The sequence below is a fragment of the Sebastes umbrosus genome, chromosome 1, assembly GCF_015220745.1.
Source record: "Sebastes umbrosus isolate fSebUmb1 chromosome 1, fSebUmb1.pri, whole genome shotgun sequence".
Taxonomy (NCBI): Eukaryota; Metazoa; Chordata; class Actinopteri; order Perciformes; family Sebastidae; genus Sebastes; species Sebastes umbrosus.
Window position 1 is genome coordinate 25,266,952 of NC_051269.1, and position 26,311 is coordinate 25,293,262.

The following is a 26,311-nucleotide window of genomic DNA, read 5'->3' on the forward strand; positions in this document are numbered from 1 at the left end:
CGACAATGAAAATATTCGTTAGTTGCAGTCCTAGACAAAATACCTGCAAAATTAATACCATTTCCATCAGCCTCAGCTCTACCTTATATTTAGTGCTAATTAGAAAAAAATCTGAAAGTTACAAATAGTCCCTTTAAATAAAAAATAAATTAAAATAAAAATGATTATACCATTCAACACCGAGATGATGATGTGAATTCATTGCAGGTAGGCCTGCTCACAGCATCCCATCCCATCCATCCGCCCATCCCCTCCTGCCTCCTGCCTCCTGCCAGCTGCCACTTGCAGTAGTGGTGATGCTGCTCCCTGGTGTGTGTAGAGGAGGAGGAGGAGGAGGAGAGAGCGCGTGTCCGCTGCCCAATGACAGCGCAGGATGCTGGGAGACGCTGCTCTGCTCGGGTTGAATGGAGGCGACAAGATGCCGTCTAAAAGCGGCGAAGGAGAGGAATTAACATCGATCAAGGTACATTTGCACTCTTTCATTTCGCATCCTGTCGTAGAAGTAAATGGCACGTGTGTCCTTTTCGTTTTGTGAGCGATTTGACGAGGGGGGAAAAAAGCGCACAGGCTCTATATGTGCATTTAACAAAACCCCATATTCCGGTGGTCGTTGATTGCAGCCAGTCAGAGCTCACTGAATACCTGAGAATTTGCATTTTAAAAAAGCCGTGTTTGAAACGATAAAGAGGAGCGCCTGTATTTCAAAATAAAGGCTATCATTATTTCATTGGGTGTATGTAGTTGAAGGTGCTCGACGCGCACCACGTCGAAAAGATGTAGGCCCGGTGAGCTGTCAATGGCTCTCGGTCGTGCTTCCTCTATGCTGCATCAAATGGAGCCTCATTCAGCCAGTCAGCACACATTAGAATCAATATTTGATTTGAAAAGGGAAACCTGTGTGTGTAATTACAATAAACATCTGTTTTCCCAGATTTTTTTTTATCATGCACAAGCCTTTTTCTATAAGCCATTAGGTTTTTGGTGGACAGGGTGAACAGGCCACATTTAGGCTACATCTTCTCATCCAATCAACCATGCATTGAAGTCAGTGTGCTGTGGAGCATGGGTGGTGTTAATACTGTGTAGTAGAACAGGTGATGATGAGGAGGATACATGTGTTGCACTGCACTGCACTGAAGTGAAGGGGCTGCTATACTTCTTTTCAAATTTCTTTATAATCATTTTTACTATTGTAAAGGCTATTTATAGAAAAATGGCCTTTGAAGTCAACCTACTGAAGTCAGTGGGCTGTGGAGCATGGGTGGTGTTAATACTGTGTAGAAGAATAGGTGATGATGAGGAGGCTTACATGTGTTGCACTGCACTGCACTGAAGGGGCTGCTACTTCTTTTCAAATTTCTTTATAATCATTTTTACTATTGTAAAGGCTATTTATAGAAAAATGGTGTTTGAAGTCAACCTATTGAAGTCAGAGGGCTGTGGAGCATGGGTGGTGTTAATACAGTGTAGTAGAATAAATGACGATGAGGAGGCTTACATGTGTTGCACTGCACTGCACTGAAGGGGCTGCTACTTCTTTTCAAATTTCTTTATCATTTTTATTATATTAAAGGCTATTTATAGAAAAATAGCCTTTTGTCCACCCTAGTCATGTGCTCTGACCTCAAATGCATGTTCTCTTCTTATTGTTAAGAGTATAGGGACAAAACGCCTGCATGCTGGGCTTTCTAAAATGTCACGATGGCCTCATACATAGAACAGGGTCTCCCTGACCCCCCTGAGATACACTCAGCATCGCCTGTGGTGAAATCTTTGTGTCAGAACATCTGTATCCTCCCCGCTGTTAACGCACTACTGCTCTCTGAATTGCCAGTGATCATTTCTTCATGGCATTTCAAAAAAGCTGCATGCAAAAATATCTCAATAATAATAGGAAATAGTATTTGATGCACCTTATCTGTCCTTTAAAGTTAACTGTAGAGTGGGGGGGTGGGGTGGAGGATTACGATTGGCCTTCTCAGCTGGCATCCCTCTGGTACTCCAGTATTATCACTGTTTCTGCATTAATGTGATACTCACTTATTGCACTCTGGTCATTTTCCTCTGACCCGCATATACTGAGAAATGTGCTTTGGTGCTGTGTGGATCTGTCTGTGGGTGTGTCCACTGTACTAGTGCTGATGTGGTAAGTCAGTTAATTCATTAGTTAATTGACAAAAAAATGGTGCAATCGCTGAAGTTATTTGTCAATCAGAAACACAACAAATTCATTTCAGCTTCTAAAATGAGAGGAATTGCTGTTTTTTAAAAAAATATATAATTGTAAATTGAATATCTAGTTGAACTACTAGAGTCATAAAATGTCCCATCATACAATTTTATGGACTATGTGATTAATTGATTAAATAATCAACAGACAGCCCTACACTGGATACTTTAACGTCCTTGATCAAACCAGTTCAGTATGCCCATACCACTGCAATCAAGCTCCGGGCAATCAATCTGTCAAATCTGTGACTGTGGCACACCCATGTGATTAGAGCATATGTCGCTGGGTGGACAGAAAAACAGAAACACCTTATTATACGATACATACAAGTGAAGATATTTGTTGAGACTGTCAGGTTCAGTGTGTTTATCTGTCTGTAGTGTTAAGCTTTCAAGCAGTGTTTGCGTGAACATCGGTCCTCATCACAACGCAGTTTTCCTCCGTTTGACATAATGTTTTTTCTTGAAGTAAATATTTCTGGCATACAGTATGTGCCTTTATTAAATAACTGACAGTGAAGATTGGCAGGAAAATGAGCAAGGGGGAGGAAATGCAACAAAGATGGAGCTGGAATCAAAGCGTGGAAGTTGCGGTCACATGGCACACATCCCAGATCACTGGCCCACCAGTTGGCATCGTTTTTGAAACTTTTCCCCCACATCACATTACATAGTTTTTCCTGTAATTCACAATTACAAAGGCAGCAACATAAGTGAATCACAGCTGAAGTTGAATACCACTTACTAGAAAGTGTCAGCTTCAAGTTGCCTTATCTTATCTTGGAAACTTATATATACAAATCGCATTTGTCAGCCCTCTCATTGAAGATGTACAAACAACAACATGGGCGATATAGAGAAAGTCTAAAAAAATGATGACGACATATGAAGTTGTATTAAAGAGTCATAGATCCTAACAAACACTGACTGAAAGATGCTTCACAAAGGCCTAAAAAATGACTTAAATTATCCACAGTTTCACCAAAACAACAACATTATGAGCCTCAACAGACTAGATATACAGCAGGTCAATTATAATTTACTATAAGACGTTTTTGTGGTTTTCTCTGTTCTGCTGATTGCTGAATGTTGTTTTTTGCTCATAAAACATTAACCAACCACACTTCACAGACCTGCTGTAGCAAGCTGACCACTGTAGATAAGAGCTGCGGTGTTTGTTGTTGCATATGTCTGCATATTTAAAAAAAATAATATAATTTGCCAGTATCTCTCAGAGGGACTGAAGAGAAAAATTGTTTTACACTGTTTTTAGGCTATGAATGCCAAATCTTAACACATGCTGTGTCCGAGCCTTTAAACAAATTCTGGTTGATTTGTTCTGCCAGTTTATATTAGTGTGTTTCCATCCGCCCAGACACCTTTGACTTAATATTACTAACAGAGATGACGGCGTCCTGTCTGACCTCCTCTGCCAGGCTGTAGTGATGTGCCCTCTGGCCAAGTGTTTCCACACAGATGATGCTTCAGTGAGTGCAACTGAGGGTGCCTGTCATCCAAAATCTCACTGGATTTCATACAGCGAGGAGACCTGTTGACACATAGTTCTCTGTGTCATTTCATCCGTCCTTCAGAAGGAAAATAAGAGAATATACATGAAGTTAAAAACTTGGGATTGTTATAGAGAGATTAAAGCCTACAGGCTGTCATGTCACATCGGTACTGCTATGACAAACACCCTCTACATTTGGCCACATTTCTTTTGGGGGGGGGGGGGAAACGTATGCTACCGTTATGTCAGACGACTGAGGTGCTTTATCTCCGTTAGCCGAGGCATAGTCACCATGGCAACTGGGCCTGAGCAGCAAGTGTCACCTGAGGAGAGAAAGTATTGTGCTTCACTTTGATGGAAGAGTCTAATTTTTTGCGTCAGATATTATTCATCACCAAGCAGCCTGCGACATTAACAACCTGTCAGCGTCTTTGTCTTCAGCGTTTGTTGTGAAACGCCTTTATTTTACCCCCAAATAATATCTACCATAATTTAATAATGTCATCTCAAGCTTTAAATATATTATAGACTGTGATATATCTTGTGCTATATTGGAGCTTGAGGTGGCATGAAATGGCAGAACCATTATTACGACATTAAAAATTCAGCCTCCCATATCCCTTTCTCCTCATTACCCAGCAGGCTCTCCAATCTTTTGATTTGCGCTCTTTTAATTAAAATTGTGGCTAGTAAATCTGTATAGCATATTGTGAATCGCATAACACCAGTGGTTATAAAATCATTTGAAAGTCCCTTGTCTATTTTAATTAGTAAGTTTTATGTGTTTATGAGGCAATACAATACAGGAGAGGATTGCTTTATGTCATGTGCCATGGGCCTCATTATGTTAGCTGTCTCTTATAATTGATTTTTAGTGCTTTGAGTTGGGGACATTGTAATGATTGTATTGTTTGGCGCAACACAATGGTGCACGTTGGAGTACCGTGGTGCTCTTTATAGTGTAACAGCGGGTTGTGTTTCTGCATATTTGTGATATGATATAGTCTTTCACTTTGGTTCAGTTCCTAACAGTTATAACAGTAATAACTAATAAACCTAGAGCTGATCAAGTAAGGAGCCAAAGAGTCAAACGTCATACTCACATAAACCTCTTATTCAGTCTCTACAGTGTTACTGGATACATGGATACATCTGTGCTTGGTTTTCTAGAAACTAATAACCACTAATCTAAAACAAATTGTGACATTTGAAATATTAAACATGATACTTTTGTAGGGGATTAACTGTTAAAAGAGCAGCTAACATCTCATACATTCATACATTTTGTTATTACTTCATGGGTATCATTATTTTCCTTGTTATAAAATAGTTGACATCATGTATCAGAAACTTATATTTGTATTTTTATATGTGTGTGTATATATAATATAATATAATATAATATAATATAATATTATATAATATTATATTATATAATAAAATATAATATAATATAATATAATATAATATAATATAATATAATATAATATAATATTATATAATATAATATAATATAATATAATATTGTATCCTGTGTTTTAATTAGGTGATTATTTAGCTGATGTTTTGTGTGGTTGTAAATCTGTCTTTCCTGAGTACCATTAATGGGTTGTAGATAAACGTTGGCCAGTGGGAAATCCAGGCTGATGCTGGGAAATTCCTGTGGGCCATTTGAAATAGGAGCCACATAAGACGTGACAGTTTGCTGCTGATGTTGACTAATACAGTCTTAAAACTAACAGAGCTATTCATTTATTCAACTGTAGCATCTTGCAGGCCAAATGCACCGTTTCTGAAGGGAATGTGCTTCTGTGAACTTATCTAAAGTGTGCGCTTTTATTTCCGTGCCTTTCATCTGACACACACAAACAGTTGTTAAGTCATCTAACAGGTGCTTCTCTCCTGTTTCCTCAGATCTGACGTTGATGTGTTCCACCCATTAAGACATGAAATAAGTCACCCATGTGCGGTTCCGAGGGCCAGAGCAGTCTCATTTCAGCGCGCCCCTGTTAAGGACCCCTCTGGTGGCTGCACCGCCGATTCGCAGGACATGTACGGCAGTGCCAGAGCTGTAGGGCATATAGAGAGCAGCCCCGCACGGTCCCCGCGCCTGCCAAGGTCCCCCAGACTGGGCCATCGGAGGGCCAACAGCGGGGGCGGGGGTGGTGCGGGGGGAAAGACGCTCTCCATGGAGAACATCCAGTCACTCAACGCTGCCTACGCCACTTCGGGGCCCATGTACCTGAGCGACCACGAGGGCGTGGGCTCCACTGCCACCTACCCGAAAGGCACCATGACTCTGGGTCGCGCCACCAGCCGGGCCATGTACGGGGGCCGCGTCACAGCCATGGGCAGCAGCCCCAACATCGCTTCAGTGGGGCTGCCCCATGGCGACCTTCTGTCTTACAGTGACCTGGGCTCCCTCTCCATGCTGCAGCACCACCACCACCACCACCAGGGGGTGCCCTCCGCTCTGCTGAGGCAGGCGGTGCGGAGCAGTGGTGGGGAGCTGCTGGAGATGCAGGTCCAGCTCAGGGATATGCAGAGGGAGAATGAGCTGCTGCGCCGGGAGCTCGACCTGAAGGACAGTAAGTTGGGATCTTCCACCAACAGCATCAAGAGCTTCTGGAGTCCCGAGCTGAAGAAGGAGAGGATAATGAGGAAAGAAGAGGCGGCTCGCACATCAATCCTTAAAGAGCAGATGAGAGTCACTCATGAGGAGTGCCAGGTGAGACTCAGCTGTCTTAATCCACTCACCACTGCAGTGACTGCTAGTCTTTCTATTGTCTTCTTTTTATCTGTGCGTCTCCGCTTTCATCATTCTCTTCTCTGCAATAGGCCACACTGTCATCCTCAGTCCACCACTTCAAGAGAATTATTGCAATCAGTCATGTTTTTCAGTTCTTGTGGAAACCTTTCTGGAAAGAGTTCTTTGCGCACATAAATATTTAACACGCACTCTCCTCACACAGTACTCCAGTACAGAATCAATGAGACCACTTGAGCCAAAACCCTTTAATCTAGTTTTCTATAATCTAGTTTTTGAAACATGAGCTAATATATTGAGCTTTTGTTTGCCTTTATATGAAACCATTTTATAATCGATAATCTTGACAATGAAAACATGCAGTTGTTAGATGATTAAGTGAAAGACACTGCCAGTAGATGCATTGTAACTTCTGTATGCAATCTGGCCACAACGTTTTTGCTTTCAAAGGTTATTATCAGATTGGCACGAGAGTGTGAGATGTCAGAGTTTTTTTTTTTTGCTGGTTTCAATGTGGGGGTGTAGCCATGGCCCAGTTAAATCAGGAACTGACAAGAGTAGGCACAAGGCCCAGAGACACATGTCAAGGATGCTTAAACACTCTCTGTCTTACTCTTTCTCTCTCTTCCCATTTCCACTATCTTTCCTTTACTTACTCTGACTTTGATCATCTCTCACTGTCCACCTCTGTTCATCTGGCCTTCGCTATCTTCACATACACTACAGTCTGTTTTATAGAATACTGATTTGCAGCTAAACTCTTATTTTTTATAGTGTCCCCATGCAAAATTAGATCCTAACACTGGAAATAATGTAGATATAAAAACAGCAAATCATCACTTACTGCACTTGCATTCAAGAGGAATGTGTTCTCTGTTCACAGACTGAACCTCGGTTTAGTCTGATATTTCAGCTGAAGGAAAAGTGCACGACACACTGAGATAGATTGTGGAATAGGTCAGCGTATTGCTTATAGATCGAGCTCCACAGCGTTTTGTATTTTGAGGCAGTTCTGTGGCATGATGCGGCTGATTTGCACGACGCCCTCGAGCAAACGTAAAGGCTGAGTTTTTGCCAGCCGGTTGTGGTCTTTGTGCCAGTCTGTCTTCATTGAGTGATGCTGTCAGACTCTGAGCAGCCAGCTGAGTAGGCCACTCATTACTCAACGCTGTCACTCCAGCCTTCAAGGTCACAGCAGGATACCATTAGTGCAACCCTTAAATGAGACCCGTCTGTCTTTTGTGCATTTGTGTGCACGAACATTTCCCTTTTTAAAGATTCCCGAGGTTAAAGAGGCTGCAGTTTGCCAACTCATCCCTGAAGCACGCTGCTAAAGGGGAAGGATGTCGGAGCTCTCTGCCTCACAGTTTTACCTGCCGGTGATCCCTAGAGGGGGGGATCCAGCAGTGCTTTGATTCTTTTATATCTTTATGATTCATGACAACGTATAGGGGGATCGTGTTTGGGGAGGAGAATGTACCTGTTCGCAGCCACTGACATGGCACAAAACCATTCATCATTTCACTTATTCCTTACGTTCAATGCGATTAAATACTCAGCGTGAATCCTTGTGTATATTTTTAGCTTGGCGTCTCACACTGTAGGAGCTGAATGTGTCCGGCAGAATATGAAAGCTGTACAGTGTGGGCTTTCATGCCTTTGTGCTCGATACAAAGAGAGGGCTCTCTTTTTTTTTTTTCTACCTTCAGCCTTGTCCACCAGTGTTTGCTCTGACTCTGCACTGAATGGTATTTATATCCCTCCTAGTTGGCTTCATTAATGAAGTATGCTGGCTAATAAAAGGCAGATGTTGCCTTGGTACTATAATTGGTCTTTTCTATCTTGATTTTTGGGCTGTAAGGCGTCCTTACGTAAGTGTACTTACGGTGGGATGGCTTGAGAGGCTGACTGAGGAGCAAATTGCCTCATTAATAATGGAGTAATTTCAAGCCAATCATTACATCTGTCTTGTAGCACCCTTTACTATTGCATCAGGAGCCTCAGGCCTCGATTAGCTTGAGCAAATGCCATGCATTATTTATTTTGTGAAAAATAAGATCTGGGATTGTGTGCTTTCTTTTGACCTCATCTTAGGAAAAGAGGAAACCCATTCGGGCATTAGTTTGTCTTTCATCTGTTCTGTAAAGCACAGACTCTCCACTGTGAGTGAAATACCAACTGTAGCCTGCAGAGCTTTAATCAAGACAGTCGATGGTCATGACCAGAGGTAATGATTAGCCCAGGACGTTTTTTTTTTTTTGTTAATGTACTGTGCAACTGGCTCAGGCTGTTATAACGTTGATCCATCCGACTTGAATTCAGCAGAATGTTCTGTCGTGCCGAAGCTGGACGAGAGCTGCTGGAGGCAAGTGTGTGTGAGCTAGAGCAGACCATATCTGACTGAGTCATGACCACTGCTGCTCAGCCACCCAGTCAGCCTTCATCAACGCAATCCCCAAAATGGAGGCTGAGCTTCCCGCATCACACTGCTCTGTCTGTGCATGGATACCTCGCCTCAGACATGACATGTTTTTTTTAATTATTCTTTAATGTGAGCTGCCGATTTTTTACATGTCACTGAGCAATAAACATGTGATCAGGGTGGGACTGTTGTGTCTCAGTGTCAGGGGGCTGTAGGAGGTGGGGGGGAAATCAATACTGCATAGTATCAAGATATTCTGCATAGTAATATTGTATCAATACACGGATGTCAAGTATCGATCTTCTCTTATTTAAACTAATAACCTCTTGACAATCCGACGGCCCGCCGGCAGGTCATGCCACTATTCTGTCTTTCAGAGGTTATAGCAGGCTCAGTCAAGCTAGAGTGAAGATACTGGTATCATATGTAACTAGAAAACTAAGGAATCGATTGGTACCAACCATGTCATGTTAGCTTGTCGGGAAGAGATAGTAAATTACGCTGCAAAGTTACGCTAAATTTTGGCGAGGAAAAACTGGCATGGCCATTTTCAAAGGAGTCCATTGACCTCTGACCTCAAGATATGTGAATGAAAACTCTGAGATGAACAGAGTGAAAACTGTATCTTATTAGATAAAACAAATGTTGACAAACTGCATAATTTGCAGTTGAAAAAGGTAATAAACCGCAATATATCGCAATATATCAAATCACATTAAGATCGTAGCGTGATAATATCGTATCGTGGGGCCTCTGGTGATTCCCACCCCTCGGGTTTGGGTCTATTTGGAGCGCATTGTGAATAAATTTGCATGCTTATGTGCATGTGGATGCACATCACTTGTGTATGTGTGTACCATACAGTCTGTGGTGTGTGTGTGAACAGAGGGTGTTTGCTTTTGTGATTAGCGGGTTTCTTCCTTTTGTGCTTGTGCCAGCTGGTAATGTGTGTGCAGAGGTTTAGTCATCACCACCAGTCTGTATTTTGTGTGGGAGAGGTATCGTCACAATCGGTCGTTTGCACGTATGATTCATATATAGGGTGAAGCAGCAGGTGTGCAGCCCACACAGTGGGTTGAGTTCATATTTAGTTGGTGCCAAACAATTATGTAGCTCTCACATATATATGATGAGCAAAAGGTATTGATGTTTTTTGTCGATGTCGTGACATGGTGAGCTCAAGCGGACACAGGAAGTATCATGTGAGCTCATGGATACTTCCTGTGGTAACCACCACCCCCGCCGTGCGAGCACATAAGATGGCTGCTGCATCATCCGGAGGACAGGAAGGTGATGAAATGTCTCTCAACATGTACAGCAGGGACGCATTTACAGAGTGTAAAGCTGGTGAGATTAAGATGGGAGTGGAGGATGGAGGAACAAAGCAGAAGGGATAAGACGCGTTACAGTCTGCTGGTGTCTTTTTCTCCAGAGCAGCATAGTTTTAGATTAGATCAGAGCAGTGACAACGGTGCAAAAAATGTCCATCTTAACAAGTAAAGTGAGAATCCAACAATAAGGATGTATTCTTCTTTGAATAAGGAAAAAAGAATTGGACAACACAATGAATTCCACTCTTTCCCACTGAAATATTACTGCGTTTTGCGGGCGGCTGTGGCTCAGGAGATCCAGCCACTAGTTGCAGGGTTGGCGGTTTGATCCCCTGCTCCTCGTGTCCACATGTCAATGTTACTTGGAAGCTAGTTTTCACTGCTCTCTGACATTTTATATGCAGAAAAATTAATGATTAGCCAAGCAAACTGTGAGATTTGTGTTTGTAACAAATAGACAAGATATGTAGGAATGATGGAGTGAAAGACATGATAATGAAAAGTGTAGTATAGTATCAAACTCCACATAAATGTATGTAGCAACTCATTAAGGATCATTGTCCCTGTTGTTCCTGGTTCCTGGTTTGGAGCTTTGAGTGACTCCACTGTCCCGCATTGGGATGCCCACTGCGACGCGCTTTCATGCTTGAACCAATTTTTTTTCCCACGGAACATTATTTTGAATCCACACTTGCGTGAGAACGGTTTTGTAATTTGAAAGGCGTTGATTTACAGACAGTGCTGTAGATGAAAGTCAGCCTTTTATATCTATTTGAATGGTTTATTGATCGCCTGCGCTGGTAGGCTGGCTGTCTCCTGGGCTGGTTCTCATGCAAAATCACTGTGAAATTATACAGCTTCACTTAATCATTACCCAGAGGCTGTGTATCACTGAGTGTTTTTTGCATCAGTGTGAAGTGGAAGATTTAATACATAGTATTAAATCACATATCTGTGATTCATACAACATATTCCCAGAGCCTAACAGATGTAGCGGAGCGTGTACAGCCTGTATTGTCCTCTTACAGCTGATGATATATGGGTTGATATCCCACTTCTATAACACTGTCAGATACTCAATGGACATTTTAAAAAATATATATAAAAATGAATGCTGCGGAACCGTAGATATTATCTTTTTTTATTCCACATATTCTTCTTCCTTTTCAAAACCTGCCGCCTATATTACCCACAATGCAGCTCGGCTGCCATCAGTTTGGTTTGGAGATACAGGTGTGTTTTGCTAGTTGCGCCTATTGGAAACTGACTTTATTTGGAAAGTCAGTGGAGTTCCCCTTTGAAGGAATAGTATACCTTACCTAGATATGTATACTCAAAGTGCATTGTGGTCTTTTTTTCATTTCCATAATATTATTACTATAGTAGGACTGTATTTGCAATCTGGCAATACGATAGGTATCATGATACAGGTGTAGCTATACAATATATTGTGATATATTGCGATACTGTAAGCAAGGCGATTATATTGTGATTTTTTAAAATCTAATTTTATGAAAACTGTCATAATATAAAGAACACACCAGAAATGCATCATTTTTAGAATAGGCAAAAATAGCACATTTGTACTGCATGCAAAAAACTGCATGTGATTATCATAAAGTGGGCATGTCTGTAAAGGGGAGACTCGTGGGTACCCAGAGAACCCATTTACATTCACATATCTTGAGGTCAGAAGTCAAGGGACCCATTTGAAAATGGCCATGACACTTTTTCCTCTATCTAGCATTTATTTAGCCTCCTTCACGACTTACCAGTATGACATTGTTAGAACCAATGGATTCCTTAGGTTTTCTAGTTTCTAGTTATAATGCCGGTAGCTTCACTCTATCTTTAAAACCGGGCCTGACGGCGGGCCTTTGGATCTTTAAGAGGTTAATTAAAAATCAATACAGTGTTTTGGAGGATCAGTTTATTAATAATTTGATTTAATTAATCAACAATTTGTATCACAAAACATAAAATCTCGATACTCATGTGTATCTGTATTTTCTTACACTCCTATACTATAGAAAAATTCATTATCCTCAGTGTTGTTGGTGGGACTAAGAGAGTGCCATTTATGCTGTAAATACTTGAATTAAAAAAAAAAATTGTGTGCATTTAATATTACCCATCACAGAGAAACTAAATTAAAAGGAAGCCTAAGGATAGGAACCGGTCTTTGGGTTTATCAAACTGAACAAAGATCCAGCATTACAGTGGGCTGTTCTGTTAAATGAGAAGATCCTTATATCTTCGCAGGCGCATCCTATAATCAGATAATAAACAGGAATATGAATAAAATATATTAAAAGGCCTTCTGCACGCTGGGTGAACACTTATAAATACTGTAAATAAAATGTATTTCAGAATTCAGTGTTACTTAACTCCCGTTTTCTGTCCCAACTCAGATTTCTGCATCCGCGGAGCTCTCCTCTTTCTTTTAGCTGAGTGCAGATGAATAAATCTCGCTTCTGCTGGCACAGCTGTGGGTGTAACTGTATATTGTCAGCCATCACGACATACAACACAGAGATTAGGATTGTAGTGAACAGTAGGCTGCTCTGACTCAGCGCTTTGGAGCTGTCCCATCTGTCAGATGCAAACACCCACTCTCTCTTAACACACACACACACATGCAGTATACATGCAACTCATATAGCTGCTCCTTCCTTTGCCAACTTCAATGTCACCAGCGTTGAGTATCTATGTACAGCGTAGCTTTGAGTTAACAGTTTATATGTCCACCACTTCGGTCCAGGCTGAAATATCTCAACATCTACTGGATGAATTGCCAGGAAATTTAGTCTAGATATTAATTGTCCTTAGAGGATGAAACCTGCTGACTTTAGGGATCCCCTGACTTTCCCTCGATATCTTAACAACTAGTGGATGGATTGCTATCCCCTGGGACATTCATAGTACTCAGAGGACTCACAATGACTTTGATGATGACTTTTGATCTGGTGCAACTAGGAGGTCAAAGAGACTTCTCCTCTAGCTCCACCATGAGGTTGACATTTGTGGTTTTAAGAGAAATGTCTCAACAACTATTGGATGGATTCTCACGAAATTTGGTACAGACATTCATGTTCCCCTCAGGATCAGTTGTAGTAACTTTGATGATCCTCTGACTTTTTATCTAGCGTCATCATCAGGTCAGGTTTCTAATGTGTCCAATTATTTGGTTCATGACAAAATTAGAGCTGCAATGATTAATTGATTAGCTGTCAACTATTAAATTAAACATAAACTAAATCAGTTTGAGTCATTTTTAAGAAAAAAATAGTCTAAATTCTCTGATTCCAGCTTCTTAAATGTGAATATTTTCTGGTTTCTTTACTCCTCTATGTCAGTAAGCTGAATATCTTTGAGTTGTGGACAAAAAAAAAGACATCTTGGACTTTGGGAAACACTAATCAACATTTCTCACTATTTTCTGACACTTTATAGACCAAACAACTAATCAATTAATCGAGAAAATAATCAACAGATTAATCGACAATGAAAATAATCGTTAGTTGCAGTCCTAGACGAAATACCTGCAAAATGAATACCATTTCTATCAGCCTCAACTCTACGTTATATTTAGTTTGAATTATAAAATGTTACGCCACGTCCTAACCTGCTAAACTAAGATTGTGAACATGCATGGTAAACATTATATCTGCTAATCAGCATTTTAGCATGCCGAAAGCAGCACTGAGGCGCTAACATACCTGTAGAGTCTTGTTAATTTAGCCACGTGCTAAAACAAACATTGTGAAAAACCAAACCTGCAGTAAACTTCTGTATGTGTAAGTAACCAGCATGTACGCACAAATAGCTTTTGATATTTCAAGAGAGGTTTTAAGGGGAAATGAATCCAATTTCTTGTCTATTGTAGCTCCCAGAAGGATTTTATGTTTCTGCACAAAAGGATTTCTGACAGCCAGTTACCCCTGCCTGCCCCAGGTGTCAGATAGAGAGGAGAGCGCTGTAGCTCAACATCCCTCCTTGACTCTGTGAAACCTCTGGAAGCTCTATTTCAGGATGTGCAGCGAAAGAGAAGCCTCCTCTTGAGGCGGGATGACCACGACGCCAATATCTGCTGAGTCACGTCTAACTCACAGGAACTGGTACAGTTTTCTGCCGTAGATGTCAGGAGGAACGGCCATACATTCATTTTAACCCACGGTGCAATTATGCAAATGTGATCAGTGGGCTGCCTCCTGCAGTTTAGTTACAAGACGGCAGGTTATTGATCAGGGCAGAGAGAGAGGGAGTAAGTACTGGAGAGGAGGCGGTGTCGGGTGAGACTAGAGAGAGAAGATATGAGGAGAGAGAAAAAGGTTTTAACAGTTTGAATATTGCTCTGGGCCATATTAAATGGTGTTAATACACTGCTTTGTACTTGATTCTGATTGGTCAATCGTGGCGCTCCGTGGATGTTGCTATGGACGCAGTTCTGATGTTGAACTCTGGAGGACCATTTTTGTGTCAAATTATTGATTTCTTAAGTAAGTAGCCATGTAATAAGCGGGATAATGTACAGAAAGCGGGTCATTGTTGTGAAATAAACCCCGGCAGGGCGATGCAGCACCCCCGACACCAGCTGACCCGCTAGCTGTACATTATACCTCAGTACAAGCAGGCCAATATTCAGGGACTTATTCTCTGCATGATCAAAACTCATGAAGGAAACCAGTCATTTCTCATTTTGATTAATTTAATCTGATTACAGTAACATGTATTTATTGATGGTTAAGAAGAGACATTTTAAACATAGTAGCACATTTTTATTTTACTAAGGACCATTCCACATGTACGAGGAAGATAACTGTTGAATTGAAACTTGTGAAAAGATCCTTTCTTGATTGTAAATGATATTTCCAAGTGGTGACAGTAGGGATGTCAGCATGTGACAGCATGGAAATCAGTGTGAAATTGAGAATTTGAGAAGTATTAGGTGGTTTGTGTTGCCGGACCTAATAGTACTGACTCACATAAGGAGGGAGTGTGACCAAAACTGTTGAAGATGGCAGCAGTCCTGCTGTCAGCAGAAAAATTCATCAGCTCCTTTTGCTCTGCTAAACACAAACACTGCCCCCCGACGGCTGGAAGAGCACACGCTTCACATGCTGGCAGTATCCTGTACTCCCTCAGGGGTCTGGTGGCCGCCCTCCACCCGGTCTGGTCTGTACTGAGGAAGTGAGCCAACAAAATATGTTAGAGCGATGAAAAACAGATTTTAGTTTTTTACTTTGGTATTTGTCTTTTAGTTATGTTTCAGATTAATGCACTTCTGTTTTATCCTGCTTTTTTAATAGCATCAATAAATCAGAACTGCAACTAATGACTAGTTTAATTAGTGATTCATCTGCCAATTGTTTTCTCAATTAATTGTTTGGTATGTAAATGCCAGAAAACCAAAATATATTAAATTTAAAATCACATTAAACAGAAAAAGCCGCAAATGTTCATGGTTGGGAAGTTATAATCAGGCATTTTTGCTTAAAAAATGACATCATTATTAATCAGTTGTAAAAGGAATAGCCGATTAATTTACTAACTGATTAATCGACTATAATAGATTCATTAATGTATCAGCCGTTCATTAAATTAATACATTTTTTTCTATTTATTTGAATTTTCTTATACACAACATAACGTTGGGCAGTGAGATATGATACAAAGATTGAAGTAGCAAAAAAAAAGAGACATCATAACAATACAGTATATGCATTCTTACAAAATATAAGAATATCAGCAAGTCATAATAATAGAGTCATAAAGCCCAGAGAAAAACAAAATGTTATCTACATGTTGTTTTTGACAGAATAAAACCATACCAAAGTACACTATTAATATCAATGCTACTACTACTAATAATAACATTCATAGACCCATCTAATACATCTAAAATAAGTAAATGCGAGATCATGCTCGTCGATTGGAACCATCTTTTCAGTCATTTTAAACCTCATCTTCATCTCTTTCCAGAAAGGTAATCTCAACAAGTACTATTTAGTTTCTGTAGGTATATTGTGAATATTATGTTGTGACTGAGGGCTGAGGGCTGAAGGCTGAAGGCTGGTAAACAGACAGCTGGACAGACTCTCATTTGAAATCTCTGGCTGGTTTATGTTGATCATCCGTCTCTGTTGCATCATGCTCTGACGCTCTGTTTTTTTTACCATACATGTGTTTTTCTGTTCATTCTGCCCATGCTCTGCAGCTGCTGGATGCCAGGAGAAACAAGGTTTGTCCCTATGTTTGCACCACGTGTTGTGTGCACAACATAGAGTCACCTTCAGTGTGGCGTGTATTTTCAGACACCTGGCAATCCCTTTTGCACCATTACAACTTCCTCTCCTATGAGCCTCCGCAAGGAAGTGAACCAGCAGTTTACCCTGTCTCCTTTTCCCGTGAACCCTCATATATTCCCCTATAAACACTGTGACACTCTACTGTAAAGAGTAATAGCTTTGTTCAATTGTGTCAATCTAAATGTGTCTGGTGCTCCATCCCCCTGTAGTACCACAAACCCTACGACCCCCAGACTGCCTGTAAAGTGGGTTTGATTTCAGTGTAACAATCTGCTTCCTCTCCTATAAATCCTGATTGGGCCATTTTCTGGACATAGATTGATCTCTCTCTAGAGATATCTGCTGGAAGAAAATGTCAACAGGCAACGCCAGGCCTGAGTCAATCTGTGACAGAAACTCAGCCCTAAACCCAGAACCGACACCCCGGCACACAAAGAAATATAGTAGGCTTAATAGAGATTTGATTTTATTCTGGACACACAAATTCACAAACAAGCACGTGTTCATTCAGCACGTTATTGTGCCGTCTCTACGGTGTAAGGATACTCCCCCGTCTCACAGGAAGGCGTATAAAGAGCACATTACACGGATATTCCGCGTGTCATTAGGACGCATTATAGCGGGGCATTTCTACGCCACGCAGCAAAACTACGGTAACGTCCACAGTTAGGTTTAGGCAACAAAACCACTTAGTCAGGTTTAGGGAAAAATGTCATAGTTGGGCTTAAAATAAGTACGTAAACTACTGTAAGTAAAATATATAACACAAAACATAAGTACGGAAAACACGTCACACATGTCACTAACAGCCCTGTGTTTGTTGGACCTATCCACCTCCCCACCCGCTTGCCATAAGCGTTTTTTCTTACTTTGTATTCTACGTCACTAGCTCTGAGTGTGGCTTATGTACACGGATGCGTTTACTTCACAGTCAGTACAGACTACATGGCGTGCAAATGACACGCTGAAAGCAAGAAAGGCGTTCTTATTACATGCTAAATGCCTTGCGTATTATTGAAGCATTCATACGCCTTTTTGTGCGAACGGGCTGGGATACTGTAGGTTCTGTTGCCGTGTCTGTATATTCCTCAATTGTTGACCCCACCAATAACAGCTCATTCAAATAATCATATAAAGCCTTTTCCTACATTGTGCTCCGTTAGCTCTCTGACTGTCACAGAGCAAAGACCTCTGCTGCGCTACAGGGAAGCACCGAGCTGGTCTTCTGCTTTGATTAGCATATTAACGACCCTCATTAACTCTGCTCACATGTCTAAAAACAGAGCAACCTACCCTAATAAATTAATAAGTTTGACAGCTGTGATTTATTTCAAACCTTAATATATATATTTTTTTAAAAAGTGTTACTGTGATTCCAATCCAGTGGACTCAAATTTGATTCTTGTTCCAGAATAAAGAAAAACAGTCTTCTTCCTCTCTCATATATTTCCTCAAATAAGCTTTACCGTCTTTTGACAGCATCATTTGTTTACAGTGTATTTGCTTCTAAAGATTGGTAAGTGATATGTTCCCCCCGTTTGACCCGCTGTAGCATTTTTCCACAGAACCGTGTGCAACAGAAGTGTGTTTTATATGTGGTCACCCTGCTGTGTAGTGTTGTCATGAAAAACTTTGCCTTTATTCCTGATATTAATGTCAATAAATGTCGAGTCTCTCTTTCAGCATCTCCAGATGACCATCCAGGCTCTGCAGGACGAGCTGCGCACACAGCGAGACCTGAATCACCTGTTGCAGCAGGAGGGCGGCAACCGCTCCATGAACGACCACTTCACCACCATCGAGCTGACGGAGGAGAACTTCCGTCGGCTGCAGGCCGAACACGACCGGCAGGCCAAGGAGCTCTTCTTGCTGAGAAAGACCCTGGAGGAGATGGAGCTGAGGATCGAGACCCAGAAACAGACGCTGGGCGCCAGGGACGAGTCCATTAAGAAGCTTCTGGAGATGCTGCAGAGCAAAGGGCTGCCTCCTGGGTCGGGCAGGGTGTCTGAGGAGGAGGAGCAGGAGAGAGCGAGGCGCATCGCTGAGGCAGAGGCCCAGCTCGGACACCTGGAGGTCATTCTGGATCAAAAGGACAAGGAGAACATCCATCTGAGAGAGGTACTCTATGGCCAGGGTTGTGTTGATATTAATATATGAGATTCACTGTAGAAGACTGTTTTTTTAATTTGTCGTCACTAGAGGGCAGTGCAGAGTCTCTCATAATCAATATGCTCCACTCTGCGGCTCATATTGTAGCCTATTGATTATGTAATGTATAAACTGAAAACTGCAGAGCCCACAGTTGCATTAAACATTTTACATGTGTATAGACAAACATTATATGCATTTTTTTCTGTCTTTTTTAGGCATATAATCCTGCTTTTTTTTAATGTTGTATCTTTTCTAAAAGGAACTGCACAGAAGAAATCAACTGCATCAGGATCCGAGCAAAACCAAGGCCTTGCAGACCATCATAGAGATGAAAGTAAGAACCTGACTCGACCTGAAATGATTATTCTTCAACACAACGCTTCATGGAGTAATTCATATGTAGTTAACTTCCATTTTTTGATAGGAAGGTTCCTGCAACTACGACTGTATGCAAAACAAACGAGCTAATCATGGACAGTCTGTCTAAAACCAGATGTTAAAAGAGTGAAAAGACAGATGTTTTATTGTGTCACTGACATTTACACGCCTTCTATTATGTAAACCGCTGCATGTCCAAACAGAGCTGGTGTGTGTTCTACTGAATCTACTGTTGTTATTGTGATCATGAGCAGCTGAGTCAATAGTAAACACACACTGACACATCTCTCTATCTCTGTCTCGCACACAGACACACTGTGTATCCGCTCACAAAGCAGTTGTATAAACATCAACAAGAATCAATATTTCTGTTCAACATTACAGCTGTGGTGGCTGGAGAGGAGAGGTGCAGCAGCCAGTCATGCCAAGCTGCATCACACTGGTTTCACCACAAGCAATCACATATTTAATTTCAATAATTATAACATCGCAGACTGCTTAATTTTGTGCAGATGAGCATTGTTTCACATTTTCACTCAAAGTTTTTGAAGACACCAAATATGCAAAGCTGAACTATAGCAAAATGTGTATAAAATGATGCACGACATATTAAGAGTTTTCTATCTGCTGTAAGTTGCTTGTGCAGGTCTTAAAATGGCATTTTTAGATTTGAATAATTCACTTAAGATATAACAGTGGAATAAGCAGACAACGAATATGTATGTCATGTTTTATGCAACTTTAAAGCTTCAGGGGAAGCTTTAAGCACATTTAAATATTGTGCCAAACATTCATATTACATTCAAAAATATTTAAAAAAAGATAGTCTGCAGTTTTAGAGACCCCACCCATCACCATCAAGTGTGATTGCGTTTAGCTTTCAGCTCAAGCAAATTACATTTTACATACACATTGCATTCTTTAAAACCGATGCAGCTGTAATATGCAAATATGCTTATATAAAAACGTCTATTCAGATCAACACTTGTTGTGCCGCTGAAGACTCCACCAGCCTCACTGCAGAGGCCTGACATCACTTCCTCAAAATAAATCATGACATCATCGCTGAGCTGACACAGCCCCTCTCACTCGGCTGGATCGGCGCTGTGCAGGCCCCAGCCTTTCCCCGGCGCGGTCATGTGACATCTGTGCTCTGGGATCCTGTTGATTTGCGTACACAGCGAGGGGAAGACCCGCCTCCACCTCCTCCTCCTCCTCCTCCTCCTCCACCTCCTCCTCCTCCTCCTCCTCCTCCTCCTCCTCCTCCTCCTCCTGCGCTGTGCAGGAAGACCCTGCATCTCTCCCCTCTCCTCTCTCCCTCTGCTGTGTCGATGCTGATGCTGAAGCACGAATAATCCTCCCTCCCCGTCTCCCTTACATCCCTCCCGCCCTCTCCTCCTCACTCACCAGAGACGGTGCACAGTATATAGCCTGCCTGCTGCTACCATGGAAACAGGTGTGGTTGTTTATGACAGCGAGAGGCCAGTGTGCAGGGAGATAGATAGAAAGAGAGACACGCAGAGGCAGGGGAAGAGAGATAAAGAGCACAGATTTACTGACCAGGTCGATGTACCAGTGATTACATGTGGATGGAATAAAATCCCCCTCCTTTGAAGGTACGGTGTCTTGTATCTATCGCAGCGATGTTAGTTCGTTGATGTTCGTCTCGTACGTAGAGACTGAGGTGAGATGCAGCGGTGGGGCGAAGTGCATGTACATGTGCAGTTCTCATGCATTAACCCCTCAGATCGTTCGCGGATAGCCTATCGTTCCTCATTACGATACATTTCCCATGGTCCTCTGCAGCAGGCTGTGACTGACCCTGCTGATGGCCACAAGTTCATAAGTTCAGAGCCACTAGGAGGAACGAAGGAGAGACACAAAAAGAGAGAGAGACAGGAAGGAACAAGGTTACTCCATGCTCTGCTGGAGAGGGAGATGGACCATGGCTAATCTTAAAGACGTTGTATTATTTATTTAAAAAGCCGTGAAGCTAAAGCTGCACTCACAGTCGCAGTCAAGAGACTGGATTCTGCATCGATCTGCAAGCAACTACGGCAAAAAGCCACGGCTTGTTACTTTTCTTCCTCTCCCGCTGCACGTTCCTCTCCGGTCCTGGATGATCTCGCCGTGCAGGATGTGTGCTCAATATTTCCAAATGGTGATTAATCCTCTGAGCGGCTGCAAGGAGCTGGGTGGAAAGCTTCTGATTTCACCGACAGATCTACTGCAGTTGCTCTCGGCCACACCAAAGAGCTTCTTCCAGTCTCTCTTTATCTCGTTACATCTCTTTCTTTCTCACTCGCTCTGTCTTTTAGTCTCTCTAAATCTTTTTGTTTTTGTCAGTCTTTCTGTCTGTTCTGGACTTGATTTGCAGCATGCAACTTGTGGACATGCCAGTCTGGGTTTTGAGGTGTGTCTCCTCTGCATGTTTGTGTGCAGGACACCAAAATTGCCTCTCTGGAGCGCAACATTCGGGATCTGGAGGATGAGATCCAAATGCTGAAGGCGAACGGCTTACTGAACACAGAAGACAGAGAGGAGGAGATCAAACAGATGGAGGTCTACAAGAACCACTCTAAGTTTATGAAGTCCAAGGTAGATACCGTCCTGCTTTGTGCATGAAATGCAGATCCTGCGAAAACATGAAAAACAAACACGATTGAGTCGTTCGCGGTACAGATAGAGCTGTGCAGGGAGGAGAATACTAAATTAAACTGATGTGTGTCTGCTTTAGAATTTAGTGTCATCAGCAAAGTGTCCTGTTGGCAACTCTCTGAGAGATGCTTCTCTGCTGTTTTTTCTGAGGGAGCTGTGTCAGGAATACCAAAAAAGGCAAAATCGGCTAATTATGCTGTGGCATAATAAAATACTTTTCTTCCTTAATTACGTATAAAAGCTGGTTACTTTATTATTCTGCTGCCAACAGACAATTGTGAATTACATTATGTCTGCTTTAGTTGTCAGACCAGTCAGTGTTTCTATCAGCCCACGCTCCATGACGACACGATGACTTGTGTTTTAGTAGTTAGAGCTACCTGGAATCTGTGATCGTATCAAGTGTTTACATACCGCTCCTCGCATTAGTCGACCAGGCGTAGACCAGCATCAGTTTTGTTGTTCTATTTTTAGACCTCTTTTCATCAATCATGAATAGAGATGATGTATAATATATGATGAATGCAGGGGAGTCAGTCCCAAATGCATTTTTAATGAGAGAACGCATTGATGAAAATAGTGCAAAAGCCGTGCTGAGTAGCTCATTGTTTGGTAAAAAGAGGTTCCCTTCTTCTTTGTCTCTCTCTCTCACACACACACACACACACACAAATACATACACGCATGCTGTGATGGTACAACATTACGTTGCTCATGTTAACTGGTTGTTTCACATGTCTGTAGATTGACCAGCTGAAGCAGGAGTTGTCAAAGAAGGAGTCGGAGCTGCTGGCTTTGCAGACGAAACTAGAGACCCTCAACAACCAGAACTCAGACTGCAAACAGCATATCGAGGTGCTCAAAGAGTCTCTCACTGCCAAGGAGCAACGTGCTGCCATCCTGCAAACAGAGGTAACAGAATAAAAATCCGTCAACTTTTGTTTGTACACATACAGTAAATCAACCCAACAATACACTGCCTCGTGAACATTTTCATACTCCGAGCCAAACTGAGCAGATAATAGGCTTGCCCTGAGCCCGAGGCTTAAAATCATATCAGCTCTTTATTTACTTTGGGACTTCAAACTAGCTGTGACTCAGGGCACCGCCAAAGAAATGGTAATGCGCAGTGTACTGTCACAGCACATCTAATAAACATCAAACAGCTGCACTGATAGATCAGTAACTGTGGAAGCATTACAGTTACTGTAATGCACAAACTGAAGATCATCTCCACGCTAATAAATACTCGCTCTGTTCCTTTGCAACTGCATGGAGATTAAGTTAAGACGGATAAATACTTAAAAGCCAAAACCATAACCGTTTTAGGTGTCTAATAACTAATTTTAACTAATTTACAGTCCACATTCTGTAAGATTCTTTTATTGTAAGTGTGTGTTTTTGGCTGTGTCGCGCTTCAGGTGGATGCTCTACGTCTGCGTCTGGAAGAGAAAGAGTCCTTCCTGAACAAGAAAACCAAGCAGCTGCAGGACTTGACGGAGGAGAAGGGCACTCTCGCCGGAGAAATCAGGGACATGAAAGACATGCTGGAGGTCAAAGAAAGGAAGATCAATGTCCTGCAGAAGAAGGTGAGAATCAGAGTTGCCATTGAGGATGTTTGAAGGGATGATCGGTGTTTTTAAAGTTGTAAAGTGAGACTAAGATCTGACCAAAATCTTGGAAAAATTGTCCAAACTATTTACTAACCACTCTCTGAGTTATTCTTACACTATCTATCCGTTACATCTGACTATTGTGAGTAGGCTATGTTGGTGTACTTCACATGTAATTTTAAATGAGCGTTGTTTCATCAGACTCTTGTATCCTGGACTAAACCAGTCACTCTGTGAAAATAACAAGGCAGAGTGGTTACTCTCTCCATTACGAGTGAGAGAGTCTCTGTTGCTCTCAGGGGGAAAGTGTCCATAGAAAGACAAGCAAGAAGATATTTCTGCCTCACTGGCTCTAGTGTGTGTGTGTGTGTGTGTGTGTGTGTTTGTGCTATAAATACTCACAGAGTTGTTACTCCCTCTCTCACCCTGACCTGCTCACCCATTCCCTTTGCTTTTTCTTCCTCTCCTCTCTTGTTCTATCACACTTCCTCTTCCTCATCCATCCACTTTTATCTCTCGTCATCTCTCGTGAATCTTTGTTTTCTCCTGATTTGGTCTGGTTTTGTTTCTCTGTTGTGTCAATCATGTAATATAGTACATTAGATCAGTGCACATTTTGTCTTTAAATAGTTGTGTTTTTACATTTAGTCTTAATTCTGTCTTCCTCACAGACGGCAGCTTGATTTATATGCCGCTCTTCTCTTTATTCTACTTCTCAGACTCTTCTTCTTAAAAGTCTGGCAGTTTCTGATGTATGTCTTGAAATATAAAATGCTTCGTTGTAAAGCCCCGGAACATTTCAAACTACGAACATGACGTTGTCTGTAGAGGGTATTAATCATCAAAGACTTTAGTAATCTCCGAGTCCAGCTATAACACCAACTTTAAATACGTCTCGGGTTTTGAGAACATGCTATTTACACCTGCTTTTCTGCTTTTTTCCTCCTCCTCCTCCTCCTCCTCCTCCTCCTCCTCCTTCTTCTCTGTGTGTCAGATTGAGAACCTTCAGGAGCAGCTGCGGGACAAAGACAAGCAGCTGGGGAATCTAAAGGACAGGGTCAAGTCTCTGCAGACCGACTCCAGTAACACAGACACTGCCCTGGCCACCCTGGAGGAGGCGCTGTCAGAGAAGGTATGGTACAGCACTGTAGCACTTGGATGGATGCAATGAGAGTTCACAGTTGGGATGTGAGCAGCTGCTGCATGACTAAATCATTTGTTCCTCTTTGGGAGGTCATTTTAATGAGAGTGTAGTAGGTTTTCTGTCCCACTGACACAAAATAGGTTTCTTTTCAGATTCTGTATCTATCAAACTAATACGATTTAAAATGTTGGATTTAAAAGCTGAAGTCGGTAACTTAGAGCAAATATGATAAAAAGTTATTTTTATAAAACGGTCATTATATCCTCACATTAGTGCACGAGACAGATCATTTTTGAAAAAAATCATGTTCCTCTGTCTCCTCCTGTGCTTTTAATGGTATTTGCAAGATTTCACAGACCGAAAGAAAACAACCAATCAGAGCCGAGCTGTCTCTACAGCAGCTGTCAATCAATGCTAGCAAAGCTTGTGAATTCCGATAAAAAATGTTGTTACTGTAATGTCTATTTCTCTCCTCAAATGTTTTCAGAAACATATGTTAGTGTTCTGTTAAGCTGGAAAGTAAGAGAGTTTGCTCCAGCCTGTGGGTGGTGCTTTGTTTTGGCTTGATTGTTGATTGGTCACAAACTTTCTCATTTTACAGCTAAACAGTGCACTACAAGATGTTTCTGACAACTTTGAGGCGAGAAATATGCATTACAGTAACAGAATATTGATTCATATTTGATCAGCGCTGCCTATTTGTTTGACCGTTTGATCGAAGTTCACGAGTGTAGCGAGCAGTTATTGACAGCTGCTGTAGAGACAGCTCGCTCTGATTGGTTGTTTGGGTTCGGGCACGTTGAAATCTTAAAAATGCCATTATGAGCACAGGAGGAGGCAGAGGAACATGATTTTTTCGTAGATTATCTGTCTCATGCACTACTGTCAGCATATAGTGACCATTTTATAAATACAACTTTTTATCATATTTGTTTAAAATACCGACTGCAGCTTTAAAGGAAAAGTTCGACATTTTGAGAAATACACTTTTCCGCGTTCTTGCCGAGAGTTAAATGAGATACAACTGTATGGTAAATATGAAGCGACCACCAGCAGCCAGGCAACCAGGAGGTTACCGCTGCCGGCCAAGAAATAGTCCGGCAGAGTCAGTTTTTGTAAAGATTAGGGTTGGGCGAGAGTACATCTCCGGTTGGTCTTTTTGGGCAATATTTATTTGACTAATTTAATGTTTTTTGTCAAAGATAAAAATAATAATCCTTCACGTTTACTCCTACTTGCAAACTTTTTGTGTGTGAAATTTCTCACAACTTAAAGGTGTCACTTGAGAGCTGCTCTACTCTTACACTTAAGTCTTAAGTCGCTTGATAAATGTGTCTTATTGCTCACACTCAGCTAAGAAGTTTTAAACTCCTAAATTGGGATTCTTAAGTGTAGCTCTTATGACTATTTTTTGTATGTGTGTGTGTGTGTGTGTGTGTGTTAGGAGAGGATTATAGAGCGTTTAAAGGACCAAAGGGAGAGGGAAGACAGAGAACGTCTGGAAGAAGTCGAGTCCTATAAGAAGGAGAACAAGGATCTGAAGGAGAAGGTCAACAGCCTGCAGATAGAGTTAACAGAGAAAGAGGTCAGTGAGTATGCATGGATGTAAAGAGAATGTGAAGTGTGTACACATGGCTGCATATTGTACACATGCTGTGCCTTTATGTTTCTCTAGTCTGCCGTACTGTACAGCATATATTGTACCTCTTTCTTTCGGGCCTTTATATGACATCTAAGCTGCGGCACTTTAGCCTAGTTAGACAGGAGGTCTAACTATCTGTGCTATCTGTCCACCTGCAG

General features: G+C 41.6%; 1 protein-coding gene across 8 annotated transcripts in view; it reads left to right on the forward strand.

The window, feature by feature from the left end:
• Positions 1 to 324: 324 nt before the first annotated feature.
• The window catches only part of erc2 (ELKS/RAB6-interacting/CAST family member 2), a 42,110-nt gene continuing 16,123 nt past the window's right edge, over positions 325 to 26,311 (forward strand). For 7 of the 8 annotated variants that reach the window (XM_037770073.1, XM_037770105.1, XM_037770082.1 and 4 more), the window contains exons 1-10: positions 325 to 463; positions 5,654 to 6,467; positions 16,477 to 16,500; positions 18,251 to 18,685; positions 18,978 to 19,052; positions 21,539 to 21,694; positions 22,499 to 22,666; positions 23,176 to 23,343; positions 24,362 to 24,499; positions 25,956 to 26,096. In XM_037770073.1, coding sequence (XP_037626001.1) covers positions 5,790 to 6,467; positions 16,477 to 16,500; positions 18,251 to 18,685; positions 18,978 to 19,052; positions 21,539 to 21,694; positions 22,499 to 22,666; positions 23,176 to 23,343; positions 24,362 to 24,499; positions 25,956 to 26,096 — 1,983 coding nt within the window. In that variant the 5' untranslated portion in view covers positions 325 to 463; positions 5,654 to 5,789. The remainder of the gene's footprint in view (positions 464 to 5,653; positions 6,468 to 16,476; positions 16,501 to 18,250; positions 18,686 to 18,977; positions 19,053 to 21,538; positions 21,695 to 22,498; positions 22,667 to 23,175; positions 23,344 to 24,361; positions 24,500 to 25,955; positions 26,097 to 26,311) is intronic. The other variant, XM_037770090.1, reaches the window with a different exon arrangement.